The sequence below is a fragment of the Chenopodium quinoa genome, unplaced genomic scaffold (genome assembly GCF_001683475.1).
Source record: "Chenopodium quinoa cultivar QQ74 unplaced genomic scaffold, ASM168347v1, whole genome shotgun sequence".
NCBI classification, from domain to species: domain Eukaryota; kingdom Viridiplantae; phylum Streptophyta; class Magnoliopsida; order Caryophyllales; family Amaranthaceae; genus Chenopodium; species Chenopodium quinoa.
Window position 1 is genome coordinate 961239 of NW_018745024.1, and position 22562 is coordinate 983800.

The 22562-nt window shown below is 38.8% G+C and overlaps 1 protein-coding gene across 1 annotated transcript; it reads right to left on the reverse strand.

The window, feature by feature from the left end:
• Positions 1–345: 345 nt before the first annotated feature.
• LOC110708802 lies at positions 346–12530 on the reverse strand. The gene is made up of 2 exons (XM_021887029.1): positions 12076–12530; positions 346–943 (listed from the first exon to the last, which is right to left on the reverse strand). The coding sequence occupies exons 1-2, from the start codon at positions 12528–12530 to the stop codon at positions 346–348; spliced, it is 1053 nt and encodes a 350-aa protein (XP_021742721.1).
• Between the last annotated feature and the right edge of the window lie 10032 nt (positions 12531–22562).

Sequence of the window (22562 nt, forward strand, 5' to 3'; positions counted from 1 at the left end):
AACTTCATCCTTTTAACTATTTTTCATCCTCTATTTCCCCCACAACAATTACGGATCCTCTTTCTCATCCTCCTCTTCCCTCTCCTACTTTTTACAAATATCCCATTATATATTTTGTCAACAAACATTTGTTACATTATTTTTTTTTACTGAAATACTAAACTCATTTATAACAAATTGAAAATAAAAATAACAATAAGACGTTAATTAGAATTAATAACATTAAGGCGTTAATTAAAAAAATTCATCAAAACTTCTAATATTAAATAACAAAGTTAATTCGATAAAGAAACGTTAAAATGCAAATAACATAAACTTTAAAGTAAGCAATTTGTTAAACGTAGATTATGAAATAGATCCTTGATATTTTCTCCATATATGTTCCAAGTCGTTCTTCAAGCGCATATGCATTTGTTTATTCCGAAGGTCTTCCCTCCTTGCCATAAAATGATTTAAATTTCGCTCTGTGAACTGCCGACGAGTAACAAGAAATGGTCCCTTAGCATTTCCAGTTGATGAACCGGCTACATTTTCCGGTTGTTCCTCAGCCAAGTCATCACATGGGTCTCTATAGTTTTGATATGATTCTCGTTCATCTTCTACAATCATGTTGTGCATGATAATACATACCATCATAATTTTCCATAGTATCTCAGGGGTCCACACCAATGCGAGATTACGAATTATAGCAAACCTTGCTTGTAATACCCCAAAAGCACGTTCAACATCCTTTCTAACACTCTCTTGTCTCTTACTAAATAACTTTTTCTTAGCTTTTTGAGGAGCTGTGATAGCGTCCATGACACCTGCCCACTTGGGATATATACCGTCGGTAAGGTAATAACCTTGAGTGTAGGTATTCCCATTCTCAACATAACTAATTTGTGGTGATCGACCATTTAACAAATCGTCGAAAACAGGTGAACGTTGAGTACATTGATATCTGTAGATGGAATATTTCAAGCGTTAATCCCTAGCTCAAACCCCACTGTGATCATACACTAAATTACGGTGGCGTCCAAAGGGAAAGAAGATAGAGCAAAAGAGTCGCCAACAAGTTTTTTAAGGAACTTGTAAACCATTCACGAGGTGAAGGTTACACCCCTTAACGATCCAAGAGATCGTCAACTCCATAAGGTCTTGAACCAAATAGGGTTCGGGGATGAAGGTACAAATCCAACCTAAAAGAGATTGAACCTGCCCTAATAATAGGCCTCTACTTTATTCTGATCGTATTCATGTGCGCTTTCTGACTAACATGAAAGCAATAGGATTAACCCTAAACCTGTTTATCTATGTTGGTTGAATATTTATGCACAAATAAAACTATTATTGACGATCACTTGAATTATAATCATATTAACCCAAACAAGATTAATAATTATCTTATTAAGCGTGATTACAAGTACAAATTCCCTTTAAACATGCATTAAAGGCGTGATCAAGCAATAACAATAAATTTCAAGCAACATAATAATAATCATCATAAATAATAATCAAAATTATAATTATAACAATTATATAAAAATAATTATAATTAAAATAATCATGTTAAAGCATAATAATAGCAAGATCCTAGGTATGATACTAACAAGATTAATAACAAACCCTAGCATGTCACTAAACAATAAAAATCAAATATTTAGCCGTAACATGATACTAACATGCTATTAGGAAAGAAAATAGGAAACATCGCAGAAATCGTAATTGTCATGTTTGATATTAAAAATTATAGTTATTACCCTAAACATGATACTAGGGAAGATCAAAACACCCTAACATGACGCTAGGAATCATAATAACAATCCAAGCAAGATTTCTATATCATAATATCAATAAATCAATTAAAGCACTTACTTGGGTGCCTCGTACCTCTTTCTAATAACAAAATACACACGTTAATAATTTCAAAGAAAATAATAAACAAAAATTAAATTAAATAATTGAAATAGAGATTTGGGACCAAACCCTCAGAAATTAAAACCTTTCACGTCTAGGGCGAAGACAAATTCGAATATGACCGTAACTTCCTCAGTATTCATCAGAATTGGGTTTATAATATATCGTTGGAAAGCTCTTTTCAAGCCCTATCCATCTACACTACTATTGGACCCGTATCATGGACCAACCAAACTGGATTGGCTGTTTTCTCAAAACAGGTTTTCAAAAACAGAGAGAAGAGAAAAGAATTTAAAACTTTCCGCAACACTAAACTTTCCACACTTTCACTTCATTCGATTATGATTTGACGTGAAAGGTACTCATCACTGGGTTTGGTTTTGGGGAGACACAAATGGGTGTCTACAGAAGCTCCCACTTTGACTGAGTTTGGAGAAACGCAAGTTTTGAAAACGAAAGTCAAAGTATCGATAGGGACGGAGAATGATTCAGAACGTTCTGCGGGATCCTAAATAATTCTTGTAACGCCGATACCTGCAAACTAGCGTTAGTTAAACAGATAAAAGAGTTAAGAAACGCGTATCTTGCACCGTCGAGCACACGTCTCTGAAATTAACCAATTTGCTGCCGCTTTACTGATTTTATGACCTTTTGCCAAGAGAATGTCATCCCGCTTGAAAACCGCTACGCTTGTAACTGCTTCCAATATAGAAGATTTCTTTGCTTGAAACGATCCTCTTCCTCTTTGTGACCATCTTCCACGTTTAAGGGAACATGATCGAAGACAACTTCGCTTGAAATCACCTTCAGTTGTTTTTGACAACTCTCCATAATCTAGGGAACGCCATCTTGCTGTTTCGATGTTCACTCGTCTATGAACAAAGAGCTTCTTTTTTTTTTGATATGTTCACGCGTCTCTGAGCAAAGAGCTTCTGAATGATATGACCACGCGTCTCTGAACAAAAGAGCTTTTATGACATGTCCACGCGTCTCTGAACAAAAGAGCTTTGAATGATATGTCTACGCATCTCTAAACAAAAGAGCTTGAAAGGATTGTCCACGCGTCTCTGAACAAAAGAGCTTGAAAAGATTGTCCACGCATCTCTGAACAAAAGAGCTTGAAAGGATTGTCCACTCGTCTCTGAACAAAAGAGCTTGAAAATAGGATGCCCACGCGTCTCTGTGCAAAAGAGCTTGAAAGAAATGTCCACGCGTCTCTGAACAAAAGAGCTTTGATGATATGCCCACGCGTCTCTAGAGCAAAAGAGCTTGATGGAAATGTCCACGCGTCTCTGAACAAAAGAGCTTTGAAAGGATTGTCCACGCGTCTATGAACAAAAGAGCTTGAAATACATGTCCACGCGTCTCTGAACAAAGAGCTTATTTTTTTTAATATGAACTTCTGAATGATGTGTCCACGCGTCTCTTAACAAAGAGCTTGATAATAGGATGCTCACGCGTCTATGAGCAAAAGAGCTTGAAAGAAATGTCTACGCGTCTCTAAACAAAAGAGCTTTGATGATATGCCCACGCGTCTCTAGAGCAAAAGAGCTTGATGGAAATGTCCACGCATCTCTAAACAAAAGAGTTTTGAAAGGATTGTCCACGCGTCTCTGAACAAAAGAGCTTTAATACTTAAATGTTTGTTGCGATAATATTCCAAAGAAAACTTCCGAAGACCAACGCTGGTCGATCTCTAAAACTCGCTTGAACTTTGCTTCCGTTATGCCAGTACGTTGGCGCTTTTGCTGCTTGTGAACCATTATGTTGGTGCCTCCGTGATGAGCCAATGTTTAGGCGCTTTAAGCTAAGTGAGACGACCTTTCGTTAGGTCGATCACTTATTGCGATTGTAATCGAACCGACTACTTAATCATGTCACATTGCTTATAGGGGCTAACTGGCGTACCAAGGAACCCAAAAATTGCTGTATGAGGTCGAAATCAACTTTCTGAGAGGCTTCGAGCTCTGTCGCTGCTGGAATATCTCTGGCGCCAAGAATTGACTCTGTCGCCAGACGCTGTGATCTAGCGCCAGACGCTAAAAACTATTGCCAGACGCTAGATGTTTTCGTCTGGCGCTGGAGTAGGGTCTTCCCTATTCTGCTGCACCTGTATTTATTTTTTACTATAGGACTTTGCTAATCTCTTTAATTATCTTAGGGTTGACCTAAGGCTTAGCGTTGCTTGACTCATTGACTTGACACGACTCAAGGTATAAACTTAACTCGCTGTGATTGACTCGAGGTTGACTCGACTCAAAGTTTTTGGCACATGTGTTAGACTTAAATCAAGGTGATATGACACGACATGACTCAATGTGTACATGACTCGTGTGTGCATTGTAATGTGATCGTGCGACTCGAAAATGCAAAACAGCAAAAATTTTCTGTCATTTTTGTGGAGGGTACCGACTTTCTCCCGAAAAAGAAAGACGCAAAAAAAGAATCAAAGTTTTTGAAGGTGCATGTTGAATGAGCTTAGTCAAATGTTGTTTGATACTATCTCTCAATGTGCAAGGATTAACTCATCCTAAGCTATCTCAATTGTTGACTCAATGATGAAAGTATTTGGTTAACTAAGCACGGAGGCTAAGCTCTTCATACTTCGATGCAATGATGAATATGATTGATGAGTGATTTTCACATGACAAGTCATGATTCAGCATTATGTTAAGATTTCATGACAAAGGGTTCCTAAGGGAAATACTATTTGGTCATGTATCTGTGATGTGTGTGAAAGTGACACTAAAGTTAGGCCACAAAGGCTAAGTGTGTGGAGAAAATATTGTTTTTAGAAGAGTAAATAATGGTGACTCTTAGGCTAGGTAAGCTAATAATGTAGGGATCAAGCCCCAAAGTCTAGCTCTAAATGAATAGGGATAAATATAGGGAATCCCTTGATACGATCACGGTGTAAGAGTCTGAATATGAATATGAAGGCATTTTTATTACGATCGCACCTCGATGTGAGGTTGCCTACGTATCCGTTAGGAATGAGGCCGAACGTAGCTCTAGCCGAACCTTGCACAAGTATTTGTATACCTCAAAAAGGTCTTTTTAAGGGTTGTAACGTGGTTAGGCTAAAGGTTATAGAAGAAGGGGATAAAGGCTCAAGACCCTCGATAATCCCCCCAAGGTGTGCAACCTTGCTTTTGAATCTTTATATTTTTATGCTTGAGGTTTCTTACTCTCTTTTTTTATTTCTTTTTGCTTTAGCATTTATCTTATTTTTATAAGTGTGGGCAATCTCGATCATGCAGTCTATCACTCACTTGGCATTCATGTTTCTCAGGCACGGTACCGAGCACTCGATAAAAGACGCAATCTGAGACGTGTTCATATCAAAGACATGTTCATGTCAAAGACATTGGAACACTTGCCCTTTTGTACACTTTTATTTATTATTTTTTTTATTTCTATTGCTTTTTATTTTTTGAAATCATTCAAGCTTTTTGTAATTGCATAAGTTACACACCATCCCATCCCAAAGTTAGGTAGATATGGGTTAATAAATGAATGGTCTATCGTTAGACGAGGCTCAAAGTGGTTTATCAAAAATAGGATTGCATATTTGAAGGGTGAAAGGTAATATGATGTGGCTACAAGGGGTGCCTCAAATCATTGGTATACCTTGTGATTAGTTTGACATAGATTTTTTTTTTTTTTATGCAATGCAATGTGATGTGATGATCATATGTAAGAGAATAAAATGCTCATTTTATTAAAAGGGAAAAAGAAAGATTCTACAAAATTAATCTAAGGGAAAAGAAATGTGCCTATGCTAGACTTATTGGGGAAAGGAAAAAATGAAAAAGAAATAGAAAAAGAGGTCATGAAATCTTGTCGTTGAAGCTCGCCTCTTGTCTTGTGTCGTTTGCCCCGACATCATCGAGTCTTCTCGCTAGCTAGAGGCAATGGGATCTTGTTTGCTTCTATGAGATCTTGAATGAGATTTTGAAACCTATAGCATTCATCAGTGGTATGACCGTTTCCTCGATGGTACTTGCAATAGGAGTTGGGATTCCATCTCGAAGATCGATTTTCTGGCGTTGGATCCTCAGTAGGGCCAATAGGATTTATTAATCCTCGATCGTAAAGACGGTCGAAAGCAGCATCGTAGGTCATTCCAATGGGTTTGAGTTCTCTCCTAGGTTTCTTTTTATATCCTTGATTGTCCATGGCTAAGACACCGTTATGGTCAAAGGTGCTAACATTATTATTAGAGTGGGCGTTTTCGGAAGAAGAAGGATTGTCGTTCTTCTTTCCTTTCCAGCCACCGTGGTTACTATTGTTAGTAGCTTTTTGCTTTGCGCGGTCATCTTCGATTTCAATTCCGATGTCATAAACGGCTTTGAAAGTATTCAAATTATGTTGATATTTTAAATGCTTCGAATACTTCTCTAAGAGATTCTTCATAAACATCCTCACAGATTCTTTTTCGATAGGAGCCTTGACCATATTAGCGGAAGTTTCCTTCCATTTGTTGAAGAAAGAAGTGAACCCTTCGTTTTCTTTTTGTTATAACATCTCGAGTTGTCTATGGTCTGTTTTGTCTTGGATGTTGCACTTATATCTATCTATGAAAGCGTTTGCTATGGACTCCCAGGTGGAGGTTTTTTCTTTCTCTAGAGAAAAGAACCATTGCTGGCAAACGGTCTCGAGAGATAGTGAGAACAGAAAGGGGAAAACCTTCTTATCGATACCCTTAATGCTCATTATAGTTTCAAAAGCTCTTAGATGAAAGTAAGGGCTATCTGTTGCCTTGAATTTAGGGATGTCAGTGGCGTTGAACTTATGCGGAAGGAGTTACTTGTCCAGCGAGACCCCTTGTGAACTAATGCCCTGAAATTTATAGTCACTAGATAGCTTGCTCAAACTTTCTTGCATAAGGTTCATTTGTTGTTGCTTCACAGGGTCATCAATTTTGAGGGTTAAAGCCTTTAACACCTCAGTCACGTCATTCAATTGATTCCTAAGTTCATTGACCTCTTCTTGACTTGCCATTATCTTTTTTGCCTTTCTCTTTTGACGAATTGGTTTATCAAAAAGTAAGACTTGAATAAAGAGGTTGTCCTTGATTAATCGCCATTCTCTCCTCGACCAAGTACTGTGGAAAAGGAATTTGGGGATATTCATTGTTAATTATTTGACTCAAACTTTATTAAACATGCAATGGATGGAGGAAGTGAAAAAAGGTGATGTAGATGGAGGGATATGAAAAATTAGGAATAGAATGTACCCCCGACTCAAATGACGAAAAAAAACTGATTCACGCATGAAACCTAAGACATGGTCATGGTCATATATACTCAAAGTGTGTGCTAAGACTAGTGAGTATAGGTGACATGTTAAGACTCGTGTCATGGTCATGTGGCTAGACTGTGTGACTAGACTCAATTAACACTACAAGAAAAAGACCGTTTTCCGACGGACGTTTTTCCTTGGAAACAACCTGTTTTCCGTCGGAAAGCGGGTTTCCGACGGTATTCCGTCGGTGTTGGTCCGTCGGAAAAGGCATCGTAGGAAAAATGACATTTTCCGTCGTAAATTCCGTCGAAAACACTTTTCCGACGGAATTTCCGACGGAATTTTCCATCAGAAGACAATTTTCGACACTGGGAAAATCCGTCGTAAATTTCCGATGGATTTTACATTCCGTCATAAATTTACGACGGGAATTCCGTCGGAAACAATTTCAACCGAAATAAAAAAAAACGCTGCACCACCATCGGCACGGCGTTTAACCACCTCCAACAGACCTATATCCCCACTAGTCCCCACCACCAAACCACCCCACCAACAGACCTATATCCCCACCAGTCCCCACCACCAAACCACCCCACCGCAACAAAAAAACAAACATAAAAAAAAATCCCTAAACAAAACCCAGATCTACCCACCACCACCTCCCTCCCTTCAGCACCAATTTAAACCCCACGTACCTAGATCTGCCGACCACGACACCGCAACCCAAAAAAAATCAAAAAAATCTAACCACACATCACCAACCCAACCCCCAAAATCGAAACTCCAACCACCACCACCACCACCATATATTTCAAAAAAAAAACCCCAAAACAAAATTAACAAAATAAAATCAAAATTAAGAAAAAAAAAGATAAATACCTTAATTTGACAAAAAATAACCTCGAAATTGGGTTTATAAGCCAAATTCGACCATGAAAACTCTAGATCTAAAGTTTTCATGGTCGAATTTGACCCAAAACCTTCGTTGTTGATGTCATTGTTGGTGCCGTTTTAGTTGATATCGATGTTGTTGGTGTTATTGCGGCGGAATGGTGGTAGTAAGGTGGGTGAAAGAGATGAGAGAAGATGAACGAAAATATTAATAAGGGGGACAGAAGGAGATCGAAAAGGAGACAGAAGGAGGTCGAAAGGGAAATAGAAGGAGAAAGAAAAAGAAGGAGAAGGGGGGCAGAAGGAGAAGGGGGGCGGTGGTAGAGGTGAAAGGAAAGAGGAGAAAGAAGAGAGAAGAGGAATGAGAAGGTGAAAGGAAAAAGCAGAGAGAAGAGGACCGAGAGAGTGAAAGAAGAGATAGAAGGAGAAGGGGGAAAGGGAGATTAGGGGCGGAAAAGTGAAGTGGGGGATTTAGGGTTTTTAGTTTTCAAGGAGGTTGTTTTTTTTTTTTTTAAATATGTTGCGACCGAAATTTCCGTTGGAAATTTCCGACGGATTTGTATTCCGTCGGAAAATGTAATTTCCGACCAAATATTCCGTCGGAAAGCCCATATATTCCTACGGATTTTTTTCCGACGGAATAAAAATCCGTCGGAATTTTTGAGTTTTCCGACGGAATTACATATCCGTCGGAACCAGTCCGTCGAAAATAGGCCTATTTCTAGTAGTGTAATGACTTAACAAAGTATTATTGACAGCGAAATTTAACCGAATTAATTAGAAAACTGGTTAATTAGACACTAGGTGATGACTCGATCTATAATCCGAATTGTCGTCAAAACGACAGGACTGGTGCCTCTCTTTATAGTGTAGCGCCAGACGACAGAGTTGTCTTTAAGCGCCACACTTCACAGAGTGGCGCCACAGTCCAGACTTTGGCGCCATTGCTAGAGCTTCAATCTGGAACTGTTTTCGGTGTTATTAATCAATTGGGGTATGCCTAAAGTCGTACTAGGTCAATTCTGATTAAAATATTAGACTTTATTAAATTAAATTAAATTAAATTAATTAATTAATTAGGCAAAGTTCTTTAAGTCATTAATTCATTAAATCTCAACACAAGTCAAACAAACGATTAAGAAAACATAGTATATGCACAACAAATAAAGCACAATTAGTCAAGTAGGCACAATATGATGCAATGACTTTGCAACCTAACCATGGCTCTAGTTCTTTAAAGTTCGGGATATGGTTTAGTCAATAGAGGGTCCATGGTTAATTGTCCGGATGCACACGCGGAAGCCTAACCGTGAAGGGTTGGCGCGAGTGAATGGGACACCGCGAGTTTTAAAAAAAACTCGCTTCCATGGTTTGGTGAATTCAACAATCTCGGATGTACCCTTTGTTGCTCAGAGTGTTCAATCAGGTAGATGGAGCATGAATTCCCAGAGGGTTATGTCCATATGTAGAACACATATTGGTTTCAGAAAAGTGAGAAAAACTCAATCAGGAAGTAGGATCAAGCAAACAATGCGAAAAACTAGTCGAAATTAGAACGCATATTTCTGGCTCGGTATTGGAAGAATTTGGCGCCAGCAAACAGAGATTGGCGCCAAGTTTTAGCTGTAGCACCTGGCGACAGAACTTTCGTCTAGCGCTACAGTTAAATGTCTGGCACTAATATTCTGTTCGTTGACGCTAATTCCTACATGCCTCAGCAGCTTTCTGTGCTCGATAAAATTTTCCAGTTTCGCGCGGTGTTATTTCGGTCCTAGTTGTGAAAGATATTTCTCAAATTTCCTACGTGTAAAAATACTATGTTTTAACTCATTACGGATGGTCTTTGCAATGATATATTTTTTATGCATATGACAATAATGTTAATCAAAATTACGCACATGAAATACTTAGAACTTTTCGAGTCTCATCCACTCATTCTAAATCATTGACGAAATAAATTTCAGGAATTAAAATAGAAATCGTCCCTAGTGGAGCGCCAAAAACTATATATGGAATATTTCAAGCGTTAATCCCTAGCTCGAACCCCAGTGTGATCATACACTAAAGTACGGTGGCGTACAAAGGGAAAGAAGATAGAGCAAAAGAGTCGCCAACAAGTTTTTTAAGGAACTTGTAAACCGTTCACGAGGTGAAGGTTACACCCCTTAACGATCCAAGAGATCGTCAACTCCATAAGGTCTTGAACCAAATAGGGTTCGGGGATGAAGGTACAAATCCAACCTAAAAGAGATTGAACCTGCCCTAATAATAGGCCTCTACTTTATTCTGATCGTATTCATGTGCGCTTTCTGACTAACATGCAAGCAATAGGATTAACCCTAAACCTGTTTATCTATGTTGGTTGAATATTAATGCACAAATAAAACTATTATTGGCGATCACTTGAATTATAATCATATTAACCCAAACAAGATTAATAATTATCTTATTAAGCGTGATTACAAATACAAATTCCCTTTAAACATGCATTAAAGGCGTGATCAAGCAATAACAATATATATCAAGCAACATTATAATAATCATCATAAATAATAATCAAAATTATAATTATAACAATTATATAAAAATAATCATAATTAAAATAATCATGTTAAAGCATAATAATAGCAAGATCCTAGGCATGATACTAACAAGATTAATAACAAACCCTAGCATGTCACTAAACAATAAAAATCAATTATTTAGCCCTAACATGATACTAACATGGTATTAGGAAAGAAAATAGAAAACATCGCAGAAATCGTAATTGTCATGTTTGATATTAAAAATTATAGTTATTACCCGAAACATGATCTAGGATGATTAAAACACCCTAACATGACGCTAGGAATCATAATAACAATCCAAGCATGATTTCTATATCATAATATCAATAAACCAATTAAAGCACTTACTTGGGTGCCTCGTACCTCTTTCTAATAACAAAATACACACGTTAATAATTTCAAAGAAAATAATAAACAACAATTAAATTAAATAATTGAAATAGAGATTTGGGACCAAACCCTCAGAAATTAAAACCTTTCACGTCTAGGGCGAAGACAAATTCGAATATGGCTAGGAGTATCTAAGTCTAATGACTGCAGAATTTTTATATTTGAGAGAAGGCTAGTTTAGAATAGAGAGAGAGAGAAATCAAGAAAATGTTGATAAGAGTTGGTGAGAATTGGTGAATCAAAACGGACTTTTTACGACGTTATTTATAGAGAAAATCAGCCAAAAAGATAAAACATCAAAAACAGAATTCTGACGCAAAAAAACAAGTTGGCGTCAAACGCTGACCTTAGCGCCAGATGCTAAGGCTAGCGTCAGGCGCCAAGCGTAGCGTTAGGCGCTACAGCTGGCGTTTGGCGCCGACTCAGAAATTCACGCGTTTTCTTAAAATCAGATAGAAATTGCCATACAGGAGGATAAAATCGTATTTTCCTCAAAAAACGTTCTTCGATTCTGATTAAAACTCTAAAAAGTCAACAAAAATAAATTTATCAATGCTAATTGAATTAGGAATGAAAAGAACCTTCTAGAAGAATCTAGAAGACTAAAACCATTCCTAATTGCATTAGGAATGATAAATCCATATTAGGCCCTCCTCTCGATCATTGGACCGCATATAAGGCTCAAACCGGGCCCAGTTTAGTATTTTGGTCATAACTTCCTTAATATTCATCGGAATTGGGCTTATAATATATCGTTGGAAAGCTCTTTTCAAGCCCTATCGAACTGAACTACTATTGGACCCATATCATGGACCAACCAAACTGGATTGGCTGTTTTCTCAAAATAGATTTTCAAAAATAGAGAGAAGAGAAAAGAATTCAAAATTTTCCGCAACACTAAACTTTCCACACTTTCACTTCATTCGATTATGATTCGACGTGAAAGGTACTCATCACTGGGTTTTGTTTTGGGGAGACACAAATGGGTGTCTACAGAAGACACAAATATTGCTATGAGAAGCAAGCAATGACCCCTTCAACAAAATGTGTAGGACATTCTCTTGCCGTACTAGCTCCATACTTCAAATACTCGTCAACATGATCAGCTGAAGTGTCGTATGCTAGCATCCGTATTGCTGCAGTGCATTTTTGTAGTGGAGAGGCACCAAGTCTTCCAGTTGCATCTGGCCTTTGTTTAAAGAAATCGTCGGCTTCGGTTAAGGTATCGACAATGCGAATAAAAACATGTTTTTGCATGAGAAATCTCCTTCGAAATTTTTTATCATCGTACAATGGCGTGTTACTAAAGTAATCTGATATTAAACGGTCGTCAGCTCCTTCACGATCTCTTGGAAGAAATGTTCTGGTTTTCTTTGAGTTGGATCCCTTAGTAACACGTTGTTTAGTGGCAGAGGGAGCAACAACTCTTATTGCATCCTCTACCACCTGCATGGTTTTGTTCTCTTCAATGAAATTTAATAACATCCAGTCATAGATTTCATCACTAGAATCAGAGGAGCCACAATCAAAGTTCATTTCTTAAAGCAAAAATTTTACGGATATTGAAATATTGTGTAGAATTTTGAATTGGATAACTAAAAAACTTAATACTATTTTAGTAAAACAAGGGATATTCATAAATCTTTTGATGGTGTTATGTATGTGACTTTATCCTGAAATTATACAATATATAAAATGAGTAATAGGATAAAGAAAATCAGAATGATAGGTTGATATTTTATGGAAATCCTTAAAAGATAAGGTAAGTGGATTGTAAGGATAACAATGTACTGTAGGATGTAAGAAAAGTAGTTTGTGTTGATAAAATTTTCAATAAATTTCTGAAGATTTGACTGAAATTTATCAATGCATGTCTGAAATTATCAGACATGTCAATGCTTGTCATGAGAACACAACAAAAAAAAAGTATGTCCTTTTTTGTTTACATGTTACAATACAAGACAATAATATATTGAAACTGGATAATAATCAACATTACAATAAAACATGACAATCAATAAAATTCCATGACAATATATTTAACTATAATAAAACATGACAATAATAAATAAAAAAGTGAGAATAATAAAGCATGACAATCATTAACAATACATGACAATACAATTAAACATGACAATAACAAAACATGACAATGAATAACTATTAATACTAATAGTATCGTCCCTTAAATTCATCCCTTAGCTTCTTGTACGTCTTTTTGTCTTCACTGTCGCGATTAGGGTTAGAGGCTAATATGCTGCAAATCCTTAACTTTGCCTCCTCTTCCTTCTGCCTTTTTCTTTCATCACTTCGCTCCCTAATTAGATCATGCATTCTTTCTCCTTGATCATACCTTTTGTCACTAATTTAATCTAGCGTATATGTCAAGGTTTCAAAGTCAATGGCCGAGGAGTCAGTTGGAGCAACTGTTTGCCCTTTCTTTTTCGCCTTATTATCTCCATCGGGTCGACTCTCTGAGGACTCACCCCCAACGTACTTTGGCTCCCCTCTTTTAGAACTTCCTTGACTACAAGTTGGTAGCACCATGGTTCCAGCACCCCACTTCTGCTTCTTTCTCATATGCTTCCAACAATGCATCAACATGAATCGTTGACCATGTAACTTTTCATAACTTTCATAAGCCGCACCCTCAACATCTTCCTCAGTCGTCCCACTGGGTTTGCCACGTTGGCATTCAGAGTAGCACATACCCATTTCCCAACAGTTCCATTGATTTTATCCCACCTTACTTACAAAGCTTTCATCGTCCTTTGTTTGATGTCGTCCTTGGGATTTTCTAAGCGTGTCTGCTCATACAACGCGGCAATGTTATTCCATAAATGGATTTTAGTTTGAGTTGTCCCATCACCAACATCTCCTACGACATTGATATAACCCGACACCAACGCTTCATCTTCTTTAATGGTCAAATTCTCCCTCTTTCGCGGCGCACACCTTGCTTGTGATGATGTTGTTGCCTTCTTCAATTGCCTTTTTTGTTGGTTCGCATTTGAACCAACATTAATTTGTTCCGAAAACAAATTAACAGTAAGATCCTCAATCTCTTCAAGATGTTGAGCTCCCCTAGATTCGGATGTTGGAGTAGCGTTGCTACTACCATCCCCGCCTAGAGAGCTTTCCATTTGTTGGCTAATGTGTTGGGACATTGGAAATACCAGATTTGAATTTTGTGGAAGGGAAGTTTGATTATTTTGGCTCGATTGAGTAGATAGATATTGTAAGTAAGACTGAACTTTGGGATTACTTAGAATACTCGGATCAATTTCAAACGGAATATTATGTAGACCATATTGCGAATTTGGGTTGGTACCATAATTTGGATTGTTGTTATCCATAATTACTCCTATTATTGTAAGAATGGAAAGAAATTAAAATTTACTAATACAAAGGTAATGTTTAAATTTTGAATGGATAAAAATTAAAACTTAGTAATACAAAGGGAGATGAGGAAAATATGTAGGAGTGGCTTAAATTATGACAAAATTATACTCTATATATACACAAAAATATTTGACAAAGGTTGGTAATTTAAAAAAAATAAATAAATAAAAGTAGCCGTTAATTTATATCCGTTACAAAATTGTAACGTTGCAAATGCTTGAACAAAAATGCATGAACAATTGAACACATTCAGCAAAAAAAGGTGCATTTCCAAGTGTCAAATAGTTATAGGTGCATATTTATGTGTTTTAAAAAAAAATCCTTATCTCTTTCACGTGTCACCCACCCCACCATTCCACCCAAAATTTGGCTCTTGAGCCAATGCATGTTCATCCTCAATTTATAGAGGATCCACCAACATCCTCTACCATTGAGGATCCTCTTAAAAGTATCTACAACAATCCTTATCCTCTAACTTCACAAAAAATGTAAAAAGGATGAGGATCATATACCCCATTGTGGGTGCTCTTAGAGGGATTTTTTTATCAAATTTAATTCCTATTTTTCTCTTTCTCCCATTTTATTCATCCCTAATTTTTTTTATTCAAATGAAAGAAACTCTCTCAATTTCTCTTCTTATACTTCTATACTTTCCCCCATTTCCTTTCATCTAAACACACTCTTATTGTTTTACATAGATGTTTGGCTTAACAAATTACAAGAGAAGGCAAAATCATATGATAATAAGGATAGTACTTCTGATCAAGACGATGAAAACATTGAACTTGATTATTGATGGGGTATAAGAATATAGTATATTAGTCGATGAATAATAAAAGTTTTTGTTAGGTTGATTTGGTATTTGCGTTTTTTAATTGTAACTTACCATTCAACGAAAATAAAAGTAGGAAAAAAAAAGCCGAGTAATTTTTTTTCTTGTTCTAAAATGGGTCACTATTTATTTTAAAAAAATAATTGTTGGTTTGTATTTCCTCCGTTTTTTAATGCTTGCAACACACCCTTTTTTACGGTTTTTAACAAAAGTCAGTCTCATGTGATTTAAAACAATTTAAATGGAGGAGTGAGATAATTAAGAGTATAATTTAGTTGACCATGAGATTATAATAAGGATAATAGTACAACTTTTGACATAAAATACTTTCCAATTATAGTGTGTTGCAACTATTATGACTAGGTGTGTACAAAAAAAAAGGACCTAAAACCGGACCTGAACCGGAACAAGTTTGATCCAGACCGGTTTATTCTGGTTTGTTGCCAGTCCGAGAAAACGGTCCATTCTGGCCCCGGTCCAATCCGATTAAGGTCCGGTCCAGGTCTTGTCCTACAATAATGAAGAAAAGGAGAAAGGAAGAAACCCATAGCCAATCGACCTGCAACGAGTGCCATACTTGTCCTACAACCCAATAGCCAAACGAGAAAGGAAGAAATTCTGCTTCTTCTTAGCTTGTGTTCAAGCACTTGTTCAGTTCTTCTTTTCCTTCTTCTTCTACTCAATCTCATTCAAATTGAAAATTAAAAAGAAAAAAAAAAGAAAAAAAAATACAAAATGGCAGACATGTTTAATGAGGAATTTTACAATTTGGAGCAAATCTTAATGGAAAAGGAGCATGTGTTCTTTCAGTTAGAAAATGAAGAACAATATAGTCCACCAAACAAGAGACACAAACCACATTTAAAGCTCCACCAAAAAGGGCAATAGTTGACACTATGTTAGCAATGTAACAAAATGGGAAGCTACCAAGGGGGCTCAAATTATCACTTTCCAGAGAGTATGATGTTCACAAGAGTACAATAACAAAACTTTTGGATGATGTATGGAAGCAAAGACAAAATTGGGGGGGGGGGGTTGTTGATGTCAGTTCAAAGGCAATTGGCAAAACCGGGCCAAAACCAAAAGAGTACTCTGAAGAATGGTTGCAGTCTGTTTTGGGTAAAATTACCCAAGCCACGTGGCCCTATCAGAGGGCGACACAAGTCAAACTATGAAAGGTCCAAATGGATCAATCACATCATGACATGTGTCACTCCATACAATTGGGAAGAAAGGCTGCCTTCATGGTCCAAATCCTAAAAAAAGCCGTAATGCGGCGCAAGCCATCAGTCCTAGGTTTCCTGTATTCTAGGTAGGGGCACAATTCTCGAGGACCCTATAAACAGGGAGATTTTTTCCTTTTCCGGGGCACGTTCATTTATTACAACAACCCTACATTTTCTCTCATCATAGAAAACACACATGATCTCGGAATCCGAGAAGATCTCACTTTACCTTTTCCAAACCTTTTCATCTTTTACGACCAATACTAACTTGATCGTCGGAGGCGGAGCTCCTACCAACCGGAGTCTCCGTGTTTTGCAGGTACAGATCGCGCAGGATCAGTCCTGGTGATGTAACTCTTGGGGCCGTTTGTGGGGGAGAGTGCCATTAAAATAGTTTAAGATTTTGTATCGCCACCTGAACCTAACCGGCCTACGGTTAACGGGGAGGTCCATACGGACAATGATACAGATAACGACTATAAAGTCAAAACTTATATGGCCCCTGACGGTTCACTCATCTCAAAGTGCATCTGTCGCAGAGATAAGCTTGAATAGGGTAACTATGATACCGGTCTCAGTAAATCTACTAGAGCACCGCCTGGGGAAACCTAAACGGCAAGGGGCCAGGCCCACTCATTCGAGACAAACTTATGAAATTCATGACAAGTTTCAAGGATGAAATCAAGGACCCGATCAACAAAAGGATGACTGGCTCTAGCAAGGGTAAGTCAGCCAAGAATACTCCTTAAGCTGAGAGAAGAAAGCCAGTTAGAGATAAGAAACTCACTCCATATCCAAAGGAGAAGGCGACCACCCCTGCCATTGACTGTTCTAAGGTCCTTCTGCCTTAGGCGGGCAAAAAGAAGGATATCGGGACAGTTTAGACGGATGGCAGCAAGAAACATTCTCCAATAGTTGCTGTCTGAGTCAGCCTCTACATCGAGCTTCCCAGACAGCTTCAAAAACACAACATCAAGGAATTCTCAATCCTTGCATGGGAGCTATACAGGCGACAAGTCCGTCCACACACACCCTCAAATGATCGGGTCTACCCCATATGTTCCTAAGATGCCATACGGGCAATATGCCCCACCATTCATGCAGTCGACCGTCTTTGGAGGATAGCCGGCATACAATGTCCAACCCTTAGACTGGCAGCTATGGCTGCTCAGACTTGGTGAACAAAATTCTGCGTTCACCAGGGAAATAACCAAGGCGGCTCAGCCGGCCAAGGTTAAGAGTGTCTTTGTTGGTGCCTATGATGGTACCACCAACCCTAAGGATGATCTCATTGCCTACACCAACCTATGCACATGCAGGGGTTGGATGATGTCATGTGGTGCAAATACTTTCAGGCTACCTTGAAGGTCATAGCCCAATAATGGTTTGGTAACCTGCTACCGGATGTATTGATACCTTCAAGAGGCTTGCCTTATTGTTTTCTTCAAACTTCTCGATGAACATCCCTTCCAAGAAAACAAGTCTCAACTTAAGCACCATACGGTAGGAAGAGAGAGAAGGTCTTCGCTCCTATGTCAGACGGTTTAATCTGGTGAGAATCTAGATTCAAGGACTATCTGAAAAGGTAGCTTACACAAACTTCTTTAACGGTCTGAAGGACGGGTTAACCTTTAAGTTTAACCTCGTCAGACACAGGGTATTCACCCTCCAAGAGGTGCTCATGGAGGCGGAGAGCTTTATTCAAGCTACCGACCTCTGCTTGTCTAACAATCAGTCAGACTCTAAAAATTCTAAAAGGAAAAAGGATAGCCGGTCTGCTCATCCGGCTTAGAAAGCTGAAGAGAGTAAAAAGAGAAAAGAAGTCTAGGCGGTCATTGATTCTGATCAACCTTCCCAGAAAAAGAAGAAAGAGTTTAAAACGTACGTCCCCAAGTACGAGTTTAACAAATACTACTACTCCATCGTTATCGAGATAAAGGATTGGCTGACCATTGAGAAGTCGAGTCCAATGAAGTGTTCCATTTGGTCGCAAAACAAAAACAAATACTGCTACTTCCATGAGGAAGTTGGCTGTGACACCAACGACTGCTATAGCCTCAAGCGAATGTTGGACTGTCTGGATGACAAGGGGGTGATGAAATCATATATTTTGAAGTCCAAAGTGACTCTCAGCACAAACCCAGGGCAATCGTCCAAAAAGACTATCCAGCCTACTAGTAGTTTGGACACTAACAAAGAGCCGATCTACACCATCACAGGCGAGTTCGTGAGGGGTGGCCCGACCATCCAGGTCATTGAATGTAAGGTTGCCAACAAATTGGTTGGTCGGATTCTTATAGACACGGGTAGCTCTTTTAACCTCATCAGCTACAAGTGCTTAAAAAAATCAAGTACAAGCCCAGTAGCATGCACCTGGTCACCCATCCCTTAGTTAGATTTGGGGGTGGAATGCCAGGAGGGGTGCATCTATTTGGCAGGATTGATTTACCCATCCGGCTTGGAGAGAAAAAGGAAGGACGACAACTGGTCGTCAAGTTCTTGGTCGTTGAGGAGTTGATCGCCTATAACATCATTTTGGGCTGTCTAAATCTGAACGAATCCAAGGCAGTTATAATCCTGTCCCTCATGTTGTTGAAATATGAAAGGGATGATGGTTCTGTTGGCTCCCTAAACTGGGGTCAAAAGACAGCTAGGGAGTGTTAACTCTCAAACGTCAAGCCTATTATGGCAGCAGATGGCCAAGGAGAGGAGAAAATATACCTTGAAAATGTCAAGGATCCCGACCCAGCCCTACCATCCGCCAAGTAAATAAAACCTAATCAATTGGTAGAGATGAAGAAGGAGAAAAAATAGCAATCACTGACCGGAGATCGGTCAGAGGAGCTCCATCCCTAGTCTGCTAGCAATCACATTGATATTCCTCTGGATAACAGCCGGAGAGAGCAAATTGTTAAGATGGGGACGGTTGCTTTTGCTAAGTTCGGTGCAGACTTGTACCTTCTGCTGAAGGAATTCAAAGACATTTTTTCCTTTAAAGTAAGAGAGATGTCAGGCATAAGCTTAGATCTCGCTGTCCACAAACTCGCCGTTGATCATAAAAAGAAGGCCATCCGGAAAAAGAAAAGAAATCATGGCGAGGAGAGAAGTCAGGCGGCAGTTGCCGAGGTTAAAAAGTTGTTAGAAGCTGTAGACACCTAAAAATGTCTCCCTAATACCAAACCCGTTGATGAACACCTTTCACCGCCATTATTGGTCGATTTGAGTATTTAATCTTTGGAGTGCTTAAATCCATGTTCTATCCAATATATTTCATGAACCAATCCAACTTCTAGCTCATTTCCCTAAACCATAACCTATTTTCCACTTTTTGTGTCCACATTACAAAACTGAGAGAAACTGATTTTATGGCTATACAATTTTGAACCAATTATTATTTTTTTGGATAGGCCTTTAAAAAATCTTTCCAACCATATATCATAAGCCCAATTCCGAGCTATAACGAAAAAGATATGAGCAAAACACTAAACTCGGCCTAAAACCAACACCCTTACACTAAAACGACCATATATTAAAATATACATAACATTTTGACTTGATTATAATTGTGTTGGAAAGTAGACTTGATAAAATTTCCAATGATATATTATATGTCTTATTCCGAGTTACGGATCAAAAGTTATGATGGTTTTAAAAAACGGGTAAAAACCTGAAATCACCGCGCACAGTGCAATTCCACCGTGTCACGGGAAATTGCACCGTCTGACGGTGGGAATCCCCGTGACACGGTGCCCTTGCTGTGACGCGGGGCTATTCCGTGTCCTATTTGCGTTCTTTGTACCTAAACAACTCCCGCGCCACGGCATTTTCCACCGTGTCACGGGAATTTACACCGTCTGACGGTGGGATTCCCCGTGACACGGAGCTGTTTCCGTGTAATTTCCGCGTCTCCCATACCGTGACACGGTGTACTGTACCGTGTCACGGGAATTTACACCGTCTGACGGTGGGATTCCCCGTGACACGGAGCTGTTTCCGTGTAATTTCCGCGTCTCCCATACCGTGACACGGTGTACTGTACCGTGTCACGGTGGATACTACCGTGTCACGGGACATTCCGTGTCTTTTCCGCGTAAACCCTTAACGCGTTTTCTTTCCCGTTTTCTGAAAATTTCACGCGTCACACTGAAAATGTACCGTGTCGCGGGAAAGTTTGCCGTCAGATGGTGGGACTTCATGTGTCACGGTACAGTTTTTCGTGTCACGGGATACTTTTTTAGGGTTTTTATCATTTTAGGGTTCCGTGTGCTCCCTCAGCACATTTTCTCTATAAATACCCCCTCATTTCTGATGTACGGGGCAACAATAATCATTCTCTCTCATCTTACACCAAAAATCATTCTCTTCTCCCTCTCTAACCTAATTTCTAGCCTCCTTATTCTTCCATAATAATTCCCCTAAGCACTCCAAGGAGTCTATACTTAACCCGAGGTTCCGTCCTTAAACTAAGGCGTGAAAGGTACAAATAACTGAGGGTTTGGACCAAATCAACTCTGCTTTTAATTTAATTTAGTTTCCATTTACTTTATATTTTTATTGAAGTTACTAACAGTTTATTCATGATGTAGCAATTTAAAGGAACGCGCGGAATGTGAGTAATTAATTAATTTAACGGCTATTTCATCAAATGCCCCTGAGTAATTTTTTTATTCACCATATACCCATAACAATTTTTAAATTCACGATATACACTTGAGTTTCACATAATTATCACCAAATGCCCTTATTGACTAACGGCAGTTAACTTCGTTAGTCATTAAGGCTAACTACGCCACGTGGCGGCTTATGATTGGTTGCTTATTAAATAAGTAAATTAATTATATAATTAAAAAAATTTAAATTTTTTTTAAAAAAAAACTAATCCACCACAGCCCACAACCACCGCCACTGCCACCACCAGCCTACCCCCACGCCGCCACCAGCCTACCCCCACGCCACCACCACCAACCTGAAGCCCCACGACGGCGACCTTGCCCAGCTGCCCTGCACCGGCGACACAACCCAACCACCTTTATCCCTCAAAAATCCACCCTCTTCTCCCTCGAAAATCTCTCCCCTCTCCACCACCGGCGTCCAAACCTCCCTCTTTGTACAGGAAAACCTAAACCGCGTCTTCCCCTTCCATCTCCACCCCCTAAACCACCTCACTGAAGCCCCTAAAAAATAACCCCCACAAAATCGAAACCCTAGATTTGATTTTTAGGGTTTCGATTTTGGGGTTTTAGGGTTTCGGGGGTGGTATTTTTTGGCTAAGGTGACCGACGGCGACGTGAAGGATGAAATCTAGCTGCCGGTGACGGGTTTCGGGGAATGTTGGTTGCGAATTTGGGGTTTTGGAATTGGGGGTTTCGGGGTGATTGGTTGCGGAGAAGGGGTTTTGGGTTAGGGAGGGGAAACGGAGGGAGAGGGGGCTGGGGGTAGGGGTTGGGGTGTCGAGGGTGGTGGGGCTGGCCTCGCCTGCGACCGGCGCCGCTTCCGGCTGGGAGCTGGCGGTCGCGGCCGGCGCCGTCTGAGAAGGGCTGGTGGTGGGGAGGGGTGGGTCTTGGGGGTGGTGGGGGTATTTTTTTTAATTTTTTTTAAGTTTTTCTTTATATTTTAATAGTATTTTTAATAATTAATTTATTTATATTACAACAACCAATTAAAGGCTGCCACGTGGTGTATTAGTCATTAATGACTAACGATGTTAACCGCCGTTAGTCATTAAGGGCATTTAGTGAATTTTTTTTAAACTCAGGAGTATTTGGTGAATTTGAAAGTTTTGATGGGTATTTGGTGAATAAAAAAATTACTCAGGGGCATTTCATGAAATTTCCGTTAATTTAATTACTCTTATTTTATTTTCTTATTGCTAGTATCCTGATTAGGTTATTTTGTATTTAATTTGACTAACGCTATTATTGTTGAATTGCTTCCAATATTAATGTTTATTCTATTGTTATTTTTATGATCACCATATTGCATGTTTAAAGGGAATATGTAATTGAAAATCACGCCTAATAAGATAATTTGGACAATCGGTTTAGGTTCCTTTTTAATCTTGTTGTTTAATTCAAGTGATCACAAATATTTTAGAATTATTTGTTGCAT

What these genes read in the sequence shown, in the direction of transcription:
- LOC110708802 (XM_021887029.1), bottom strand. Translation starts at nt 12,530, where the DNA reads ATGAACTTTGATTGTGGCTCCTCTGATTCTAGTGATGAAATCTATGAC. An exon ending in CATGTTGACGAGTATTTGAA is followed by an intron (nt 944 to 12,075) that starts GTATGGAGCTAG and finishes TTCCATCTACAG; the next exon opens with ATATCAATGTACTCAACGTT.